General features: G+C 42.8%; 1 protein-coding gene across 1 annotated transcript; it reads left to right on the top strand.

Annotated features, from left to right (window-relative positions):
* Positions 1-7376: 7376 nt before the first annotated feature.
* LOC142167972 (uncharacterized) lies at positions 7377-7703 on the top strand. Its single transcript, XM_075228616.1, has one exon. The coding sequence runs from the start codon at positions 7377-7379 to the stop codon at positions 7701-7703; it is 327 nt and encodes a 108-aa protein (XP_075084717.1).
* Positions 7704-11637: the final 3934 nt, after the last annotated feature.

Genomic DNA, 11637 nt, shown 5'->3' with positions numbered 1-11637 from the left:
GTAAGCACATCAACCTGCTCTTTGGCGCGACCCCCATAGCCTTTTCATGCCCTCTGGCATAGCTCCCGTAGCACAATCGCTCCCGTAGCCTTTTTCTTACCCTTATTACCTTTGAAGATGTGTTTTCTTCCGGACTCACAATTTCACCCCAATGCCTCTACATAGGCGGATCCTCCCACACTCAATGGGGAGGATACTTCTTAGCACACACGTCCCCCTTGGAATTCGGCCAGCTCTTGGGACGTACTCTTGGTGAGTACTACATTCTCAAAGTTATAGCATTGCCGTATTCCCGAACAAAGCTATTTGTTTTCCAACTGTCACTTCCTCAGCAAGTACCCAATGTTCCCGGTAGTACATTTGTACTCGCCCTATAGTCAGGTACTCTCTTGGTCTTGCTAGCACGGTTTCCCGGTCCAGTTGTGCATCACACTTGGACTCTCAACGGTCCCCGATCATTCGGCGTACTCCTTTCCAGAATGATGACATCTTCCAACTTGTAAATCCGCCCAATTTTGAAGCTTCACTATTTCTTCGAATTCGTCTCCTCACCTTGGCAATACCCTCAGGCAGTCCAAAAGTCTATCCCGTAGGAAAGACACTCAACTTATGCGTTGCACGCATCCTTGGCAAGATCTCCTCTGCGATCATGCCCTAAGTTTATAGTCCATGGCTCCCACTCTTTGCAATATGTTTGCTCGTTCTGGCAAACATAGCCTTTTCTTGACCATCCGACTTATCGACATATCACCACATTCAATATAAGTCCAGACATTCTTCGACCAACAGTATTGGGTTATCGATCTCTAGTGGCATATGAACATCAATATCTGCTTTGACATGATCTCCGCACTGATATCCAAAATGCACTCGCCATCTTAACTCTTGCCTTGACATCATGTCATGGCATAGTATGGCCTTAATCAGCTCTGATACTACATCACGGGACCGTTTTCTGAGGGCTCCGTGAATACAACAAGATAGCCTGACTACTACTCTTGCTTCAATTCTAACCAATAAATAAGCACAATGTCATTCTTGAACCAAGGCAATCACGCAAACTCAAAGGTTGGAAGATAATGAAATAAAAGACACACAAATATTGGGAGGCCAAGGCCAATTTTCGGGTTTACTACATATATAAAAGAAGGAAATACAAGTAAAGAGATCTTGCGAGAGATGCATGCAACGCATCAGTTGAGTGTCTTTCCTACGAGATAGACTTTTGGACTGCCTGAGGGCATTGCCAAGGTGAGGAGACAAATTTGAAGAAATAATGAAGCTTCAGAATTAGGCGGATTTCCATGTTGGAGATGTCATCATTCTGGAAAAGAGTACGCCGAATGATCGGGGACCGTTGAGAGTCCAAGTGCGATGCACAACCTGATCGGGAAGCCGTGCTAGTAGGACCAAGAGAGTACCTGACTATAGGGCGAGTACAAACGTACTACCGGGAACATTGGGTACTTGCTGAGGAAGTGACAGTTGGAAAACAAAGATCTTTGTTCGGGAATGCGGCGATGCTATAACTTTGAGAATGTAGTACTTACCAAGAGTACGTCCCAAGAGCTGGCCGAATGCTGAATCTTGTGACAATTGGTATCTGAGCGAGGTTAATTGACCATGACAACTGATAGAGATAATGTTAATTTAGACAACATTCGTGGGAGAGATGAGTCACTAACAAATAGACCGAAACCAAAAAAGAGAGGAACGAGCAAAGCACGAGATCCCACCATAACCATAACAAGTGAGGTGCCAGTTCTTGAGCTACCCCCACAATAGGTTGGCCGTGGTGAAGATTGTGAGGATTCTACCTCAAATCTCTTAGGCATGAGAATGGATCTCACCAAAGCTAGTTTAGATGCTTTAAATTGGCACATGCAAGTTGTTGAACACAACTTCAGCTCGCTTGAGTCTACTACCCTAGATGGGCTAGGAGACGTCAAAGAGACGTTAGATCAAGTTATTGATGAGCACAAGGAAGGACTGACCAACCTTGAGCTTAAGCTGACCGAGGTTGTATCGGCGTTGCACGGGGAAATTAAAGCCCTAAAGCAATAACTGTAGGAAGCAAGGTTAACCGGTGGCACTGGACATGTAACAGTGCGTGAAACCAAAATTGAGGGCCCAAAACCGAAGGAGTTTAGGGGTGAACGAAATGCTCAAGATGTAGAGAACTTCATCTGGAAGACTACTTTGAGCACCTTAGCATCGTTGATGAGGCTGCCAAGATCTGGGCAACAACGATGTATCTTGCCAACAACGCTATGCTTTGGTGGAGGAGGAAGAAAGCCGACATGGAGAAGGGAACTTGCTCCATCAAGAGCTGGGAACAGTTCAAGTTCGAACTTAAGCGCCAGTTCTACCCCCAAAACGTTGTCAATGAGGCACGTAGGAAGTTGAGAGAGATCAAGCAAACAACTTCCACTAGTGAGTATGTGAAGGAATTCACTAATCTCATCCTGCAGGTTCCGAACATGGAAAGCGATGACTTGCTATTCACTTTCATAGATGGCCTTCAAAACTGGCCAAACAGGAATTGCAGTGACATCAAGCCCAAGACGTCGATGAAGCTATCGTGGTGGAAGAGTCCTTAAATAATTATAGGACAGAAGACACAAAGGAAAGGGACACCAACTTCCAACCTAGTGGAGACCATGAACATCGGGACAAGGGCAAGCAAGTCATTTCCCCGGACTGTGATTCCAGACAAGAAGGCAACAAGGCGTCTCACTGGCGCGACCGATATAACCAAAAGAAAAAGAAAGTTGGTCCTCGCAATGGTTGTTACATCTGCAAGGACCCTAGTCATGGCTACAAGGATTGTCCTTCTTTGAAGAAACTTAGTGCCTTAATTGCGGCCGAGCGGAGGCTAACAGAAGAGAAAGTCCAAGCTGACGAACAGGATGAAGAAGTAGTTCAAAAACAGCCGGGCATAACTCATCTTAAAGCCAGCTGCCCAAGGGAAGCATGACATTGCCAAACTAGTTCACTTGTTGGGGGACGATGTGATTGGCAAGGAGCCCCAATCGAGAGAGCCAGGATACCTGTTCGTGGATGCAAGATTGAACGGACAATCTGTCCGTATCATGGTAGACACCTACGCGACACACAACTTTGTATCAGAAGCAAAGGCTAAGTCACTTGGCCTTGCATTTGGTTCTAGCAATTCCGTACTGAAGACGGTAAACGCCAAACCCACCAACGTGAAAGGAGTTACCCACAATGTGCAACTCAACTTAGGATATTGGCAGGGAAATGTGAGTTTCTTTGGCGCTTCCCTGGATGTGTTTGATCTGGTACTAGGGCTGGACTATTGGGATGAAGTGAAGGCCTTCATCTGCCCATATCTCAACCAGATCTACATTTATGACCCGAGGGGTCCATGTGTGGTACCGACAATTCGGGTGTCGCAAGTGGTTAGTCAACTGTCCGCGATGCAAATCGTGAAAGGCTTCAAGGAAGAGGGAACAACAGTTTTGACAGTTTTGGACGAAACCTTGACTCCCTGTGAACAGCAAGTCCTTAAGGAGAAGGACTTCATACCGGGGGAGAAGCCACCTGCCATGGGTCCGTACATGGCACCTTCAGAATTGGAAGATTTAACAAAGCAACCCGAAGAGTTGCTTTGGTCGTGGAATGTCAATCCGTCAGAGGCACCTTGTGGAGACAAGGGTGATATGGACCGGAGGCAATCCAGTCGACCAAATGTTTTCGTAACTCCTTCGGTCGTCGACAAGGAAGTCGAGGCCATTATCAACCATTAGGTGGTACAAGGAGTAGATTGGGGTAATTCAACCAATTTCTTGTCTGTTTGAAGGGGCAACCACAAGAAGAGGCATCGTGGGAAAAATATGAGGCGCGATGGCCGTTCAAAGATCAAGTTCACGATTACTTGAACCGTTGTGGCACCACGATCGTCGCCATTTCAAGTGGGGGAGGGTGCACCGACCCGCATATTTTCTGACCAAATTTTCCACCTAAAGGGCTGCAATCCAAGCCAAACTTGGCTGCCAAAGACCAGAAGGTATTAGCACATGGAGGCAACAATCCCACAGGTTGTCCGGGCCCACATGGAGGCCACACTCTGCCAGAAAAGTCACATGCAGCATAACTGGGCAGGACCACAGCTTGGCAGGACAATCATGGAAACAACTCATTGCCAGCAAAGGCATGTGCTGCATAGCTGGGTAGGACCATAGCCCGTCTGGGCAATCATGGAGGCAACTATCTGCCAGCAAGAACCGAGGCACATCAGCTAGACAAGACCATTGGCACATGGGCTGCCAACACATTCATGGAGATCACATGATGCCCACATATAGCAGTGCACCACAACTGGACGGGTCCACATCCAGCCTAGTTGCCTGTGGACATTCATTATATATATAGATATGTATATGCCTTCTTAGAGGGCATATTTCTTTACTTGTATTTCTTTCTTTTGTAAATGAAGTAAACCCAAAAATTGGCCTTGGCCTCCCAATCTTTGTGTGTCTTTCATTTCATTATCTTCCAACCTTTGATTTTGCGTGATTGCCTTGGTTCAAGCACGGCATTGTGCTTATTTATTGGTTAGGACTGAAGCAAGAGTAATACGGGCTATTCGGTGCCGCTGACGAGCGTAAGAAAGTCGGCCCGTGACACGTGGTATCAGAGCTGATTAAGGCCATACTATGCCATGACATGATGTCAAGGCAAGAGTTAAGATAGCGAGTGCATTTTGAATGTCAGTGCGGAGATCATGTCAAAGCAGAGATTGATGTTCATATGCCACTAGAGATCGAGAAACCGATACTGCTGGTCGAAGAAATTCTGGACTTCTATTGAATATGGTGATATGCCGATGAGTCAGATGGTCAAGAAAAGGCTATGTTTGCCAGAACGAGCAACCATATTGCAAAGAGTGAGAGCCATGGACTATAAACTTTAGGCATGATCGCAGCGGAGATCTTGCCAAAGATGCGTGCAACACATAAGTTGAGTATCTTTCCTACGGGATAGACTTTTGGACTGCCCGAGGGTATTGCCAATGTGAGGAGACATATTCGAAGAATATAGCGAAGCTTCAGAATTTGGCGTATTTCCAAGTTGGAAGATGTCATCATTCTGGAAAGGAGTACTCCGAATGATCGGTGACCATTGAGAGTTTGCGATGCACAATCGGACTGGAAAACCATGCTAGCAGAACCAAAAGAGTACCTGACTATAGTACGAGTACAGACGTACTACCGGGAATATTGGGTACTTGCTGAGGAAGTGACAGTTGGAAAACAAAGAGCTTTGTTCGGGAATGCGGCGATGCTATAACTTTGAGAATGTAGTACTCACCAAGAGTACGTCCCAAGAGCTAGCCGAATGCCAAGTGGGACGTGTGTGCTAAGAAATATCCTCCACATTGAGTGTGGGAGGATCCGCCTATGTAGAGGCATTGGGGAGAAATTGTGAGTGCGGAAGAAAACACATATTCAAAGGTAATGATGGCAAGGAAAAGTCTACGAGAGCGATTGTGCTACGGGAGCTATGCCAGAGGGCGTGAAAAGGCTACGGGGGTCGCACCAAAGAGCACGTTGATGTGCTTACCATTAAGGAAAAAGCTTCAGACGGACATGAAGGTCGTGAGGGTCTTGGTGTGGTTGACTAGTATGGGTCAACCACAAAGTTAGACACCAGATGGTGCAAGTGCGGAGGGACTTTCCAAGTGAACACCGAAAGGAGGTGAAGTGCAGAGGCACGCTTGGAAGATACTTGGGGGATAATTTCATGGGGCACAACTCCTTTTGAGCAGGACTTAGAGGAAGTCCAACCCACAGGACAAAGGGAGCCGCGATGAATATACCTGAGGGGACAGACTCCGGGATGTCGTAGGCCTTGATGTGTCTTTGAGGACAATGACATAATGAGTGTGGGAGGATGTCACAACCCACATTTTGGGTTGTGACTTCATTTGGAACCGGTAAGAAAATGCTCTTCTGATTCTCTGACGTAGACCTGTCTACTCAGGGAAGTTTGGCTTTTTAATTTTAAGCATATATAAGGGGGGTATAGGTGTTGAAAACTCAACCTGCCTCCCCCATATGTGCTGTCACCAAGCCGTATCAAATGAGCGACCTAGAGGGGGAACCTCAAGGTCCTTCCTGGACGACTTAAAGAAGTGTCCTAGATATCCATACGAGTTAGGGAACTCTATGGACTGCACAATGCCTTCGGACTAGCATTGGGCACTAAACGGGCGTTGGAGGGTCGATGTGTAGGACGGTATGCCCTGCGGGCTGCCGAAGTGTTGGATAGTTACCTCCGTACTGATTGGATACTTGATGCACCTATCTTAGGGGCATCATGTGTCGACTTGTAAGGGTCGGTTGGCCTAAACGTGCAGTGGTGGCGACATTGCGCTATTCGGGATGGAAGTGTGTCGCGAGGGCTATGTATGGTCATGCCACAAAAGACGCACATAAAAATAGCCAAGGACTAAATGTTGCCTTACTCAGGCGAGACACAAGCCGGGTGCGGATGCACGAGGCGAGTGTCAAGGTTGAGGATTGGGCTATGCACGCGAGAGCGATGCTCAATTCTAGGCGAGGGACAAGACATGTCCTTAGCCAACCCCCAGGGTGCGCATGGATTATGATCCTAAGACGAGAAGCGCTACAACATGTCGAGGCCAAGAGCCTAGACATCATACGGGCGACATAATTGGAGCAGGCCTTCTAGGCAAGATTCACCACACCACTGCCTTTCTTGATCCCTATGTAATAGAAATTAAAATAATAATAACCAGGGTTCATTGGCGAGTCAGGATTAGGGGCAGCCACGTTTGGTAGGGTTGGGGAGGGGGGTTGAATTGGGAATGTATCAAAGCAATGCTGAGTTGATCAAGAGAAAATAACAGATGATCAATACCTGGATTCTAATTTGGGTAGATCTTCAAAATATACTAAAAGCTAGTTTCATGGTCTACATTGAATTTCTAAATAGAATAAGAAATTATTTTGATAGAATTCAAATGTGTACAAAAAGTCAAAGTAGCTCGCTTGTAAAAAATCCTTGAACAATTCAGTCTTCTTAAAACTGAATTTTGTTGAGAAAAATTTATTTGCATGTCATACTTTCATTCTACTTAAATAGAACTATTTTTTTAAAAAAATTATTTCTGCAATTGTAACATATTTTCTTCGGGTCTCTCTAAAACAGTATTGTACAGTTTCTGTTGACTTATTTTTTCTACGATAGGAAAGTACACTAGTCTATATATGTAATAAGAACACGTTTATTATAAACTCACTAACTTCAAGTTTTGGATTTTCCTTTGTTGTCGCCGATGAGAGCTCTAAATTTAAAAGAGTACATGTGGTACAAGGAAAACTTAAAGAATGCAGGCTGTTATCTCCATTGTTATAAGTGGATCACATGCTGGATTTATCCCAGAAAGAAAGATTGCAGACAATGTCATCCTTGCACATGAATTAGTCAAAGCATATTCCAGGAAATATACCTCTCCCAGATGCATGATTAAGATTGATCTTCATAAGGCTTATGATTCTGTTGAGTGGCCTTATTTAAAGCAAGTTATGGATGAGTTGGGATTCCCTCAATTATTCACTTCTTGGGTTATGGAATGCATACAGACCGTGAATTACCCTATTGTAATCAATGGTGAACACTCAAGACCTTTCAATGCTGCCAAAGGACTCAGATAGGGTGATCCAATGTCACTCTTCCTATTTGTAGTGGTAATGGAGTATCTGAGCAGAAGTTTACAGGATCTCAGGACAAACAATGAGTTCAAATATCATCCTAGATGAGTATCTGAGCAGAAGTTTACAGGATCTCAGGACAAACAATGAGTTCAAATATCATCCTAGATGCTCTAAACTAGGAATAATACACCTGTGTTTTGCTGATGACTTATTGCTCTTTGCTAGAGGTGATGCAGTATTAGTGAAGGCAATCTATCAAAAATTTACACAGTTCACTACAGTATCTGGATTGCAAGCAAATCTGACCAAAAGTGCAGTATATTTGGGGAAGTCACAATAATAGAACAACAAAAGATTCTACTTCAATTAGGCTTCAATGGTGGTGGTCTTCCTTTCAAATATCTTGGAGTTCCCTTATCTACAAAGAAGATGAGTATCAAGCAGTGGCAACCCCTAATAGATAAAATGACAACAAGAATTTCATCATGGACTTCACACAAACTCTCTTATGCTGGAAGAATTCAACTAGTTCAAAGTGTGCTATTTGGGATACAAGCTTTCTGGGCACAATTGTTTATCATTCCTACTAAGGTGATTAAAATAGTTGAAAGCATATATCAATCCTATGTTTAGTCAGGAGCTAATGTGATCACAAGAAAGGCTCTCTTAGCTTGGGATAAAGTCTGTCTACCTAAAGCAGGGGGGACTAAATCTCTCTAATATGCATCTTTGGAACAAGGCAGAGCCATAGCCAAGACATGCTGGGACCTAGCTCACAAACAAGATAAATTATGGATCAGGTAGATTCATACATATTATATCAAAGGCCAACAATTTGCTAATGCACCAATACCCCAACAAGCATGATGGATGGTGAGGAAAATATTTGAAGCTAGATGAAACATTGAGAATGTGCAATGGGAACAAAATGCAAAGAAGAGTCTAATAAGCCAGATTTACTTTAACCTGCTCGGTGTCTACCCAAGAGTTGAATGGAAGAGTCTTATTGTCATGATCCAAACCGTAGGGCCACGACGGGCACCCGATGCCTAACTCAATCCAGTACCAACGTAACATATCATTCTTATTATACCGTCATGGGTAAGTGGCCCAGAAGGTCCGTCATGAGATAACGAGAATAAAACATAAGGGAATACTAGACATAGGACGACCCAACATGATATAAAAACTCATACATATGACATACGGGCCTATAAGACCGACATGATCATTTGTATACTCAAAACATAGGCCGATAAGGCCATACAAGTATCCATATACGTGACATTTGTCTACAAGCCTGTAAGAGAACATGAACGTCATAAAGGTCGGGACAGGGCCCTGTCATACCAATCAACACATATTTAAATTATATTGACCAAATAGGCAACTCCGGAACAAGTGGAGTGCACAAACACCTTCCGCTGAGCTGATAGCCTACTAGGAGAACTCTCAACCTGTCTATCGGGACCTTCGGGCATGAAACACAGCGTCCCCAGGTAAAAGGGACGTCAGTACAAATAAAGTACCGAGTATGTAAGGCATGAAAGTAGTATATAAAAGACATGAAAGATACATGGAGTAAAGAACTTAACCTGTAATTCTGAATAGCTCTGTGAATCATGAAAAATTTATAATGTCATGCATGTGCGTATAAATGTCATACCATGCATAGGTATATGCGTACATAACATCATCAAGCCTCTGAGGGCATCCCATCATATCATCTCAGCCACTGTGGGCGAAATCATCAACGTATACCAGCTGATCAGGTGGTGGTGCGTATATAACGCCATAACCTTTCCCCATATCCCATATACATATAATATACAAGTATATAACGCCATCTGGTCATGGGTCAATATATATGTATAAATAAATGCAATGCATAAGGAAGTAAATCTATAAGATCTCTCGGAATATCATAAGACCCATGAACAGACGATATGATAGTAGGACATATGGGGAATCAAGAACATAGGCAACCCTAGTACTTCTAGGAATAGAATTATTTGTGAAAGTTGCATACTTGCTCATTTCTTGCATCATATGGATCATGCCAAAAAGAAAAGAAGGGATAGACTTAACATACCTTATCACAATATTTTCAATCACCATGTTGAAGTCGCCTTTTCGTACCTTAATATACAACAACAATAATAATACTATCATTAAGTTACGAAAGGTACAACTATCGCACAACGAACGAAAAGCTTATTTTGTATTAAAACAGGCAACATCTCCCTTATAATCCTTACTTTTTTCAAATTCAAGATAATACCAAAAACAAAAATATAAACATGTATACATTATTTTCCAATCTTATATACACCACAAAATACTATAAAGTATCCCAACACACCCCAATCTCTTCATACTCAAAACAACCACCATAGTAGTGTCAAACGGCCCGAAAATATTATAACGAACGACCAACCCACCACCCTGTATTTATGTGGTGTTTCTCCATAACCTTACTCCTCCAAAACTCCACAAAATAACAGTAAAACATAAAGCCCAATAGCAACACAAAACAGTCCGCTACAAGTGAATAACTCAAACTCACGGCTTCCGATCACCATTTCGTGAGTTCTAACTATTAGAAAACGAATTTATCAACCTTCCTTGATATTTAAACATTTAAATACAGAAAGTACACGCTTTCTTAACTATAAAGTACCTTTCAAAATTCAAACTATAAAGAAAAAGAGACGATATAGCGATATTTACGTCGTAGGGATCGTTTTAATGTTATCATTTCTTGATTCCGTGCCCGAGATGATAATCTTGTTTGAAGCTCTTGCAGAGAGCTTAAGAGTAAAGTTAGGGGTCTTATTTGGTTGTGTGTTCTAGAAAATTGAAGAAAGAAATGAGATAAGGATATAAATATCCATTTTGTTTGAAAAGTCAAAAGGTGCTACTTGGCACCCTAGCATTGGTCCTTCTTCCAACGCTTATAACTTTTTATCCGGGTGTCGTATGAATGTACGATTAAGAGAGTTGTAAACTACATTCCAAGACCTTCAATTTTATATATAATATGTCCTAAAAATACCTCATATAGCACACAAAATGTATTTCTCAAAAAGCTCTGTTACAAGGCAAATCCTTAGTCGATTTTTCCGCAACTTTAATCCGATTTTTCACAAACTTCATATTTTCTATCCAAACATCATATAGAGCCATATTATGACTTTAAAATCATTTAAATCATGATTAACAAGTCTCATATTCATTACGTGACCTTGGGACGCACATGGTGTAACACATATGTTCAACAATGCAGCGCGCCCAAAAGCAAAGTTTATAATGTGGTTGATGATGCACGGCAGAGTTTTAACTGCTGAAGATTGAGTAAATGGGGTATGAATGTCAACACACAATGTACATTTGTGCCATATGCAAGAGGAGACATGATACCACTTACTTGTGCAATGTGAAATATACAAGGAGAATCTTGCACAAATTGTGGCAATGGACAGGGATACATGAGGTGAATACCATGAACTGGGATGGCTTTAGCCGATGGACCATCAAATGTGCTAAAGGGAAATCTCAAAAGGCTCAAATCTTTAAATTGGTGTATGCAGAGATGAGTTACCATATATGGATTGAGGGGAATATTAGGATATTTGAACACAAAAGCAAGTGTTGGGAGGACATTGCCAAAGAGATATCCTATGTCTGCTGTGCACGAGCCTCTTCTGGGATTGTCCATAAACTTAGGAATTGTCTGTTTTGAAACATCTTTGTAGCTGAGTAGATAGTATACTGTCATGACCCGCCACATCATCATGCCACGTAGGTGCCATTTGGTATATATTTTTGTCACATGGAAGCTTATATATGAAATAGACTATCACATGTTGGAAGGTTCCGGAGAAATATGGAGATTTCTCATGGAAGACCTTAGAACTCTATGGAATTGCTAGGA

The sequence above is a fragment of the Nicotiana tabacum genome, chromosome 13 (genome assembly GCF_000715075.1).
Source record: "Nicotiana tabacum cultivar K326 chromosome 13, ASM71507v2, whole genome shotgun sequence".
In the NCBI taxonomy this organism is placed as follows: domain Eukaryota; kingdom Viridiplantae; phylum Streptophyta; class Magnoliopsida; order Solanales; family Solanaceae; genus Nicotiana; species Nicotiana tabacum.
The sequence above is the reverse complement of the archived record's forward strand: the minus strand, read 5'-3'. Positions and strand labels throughout refer to the sequence as shown.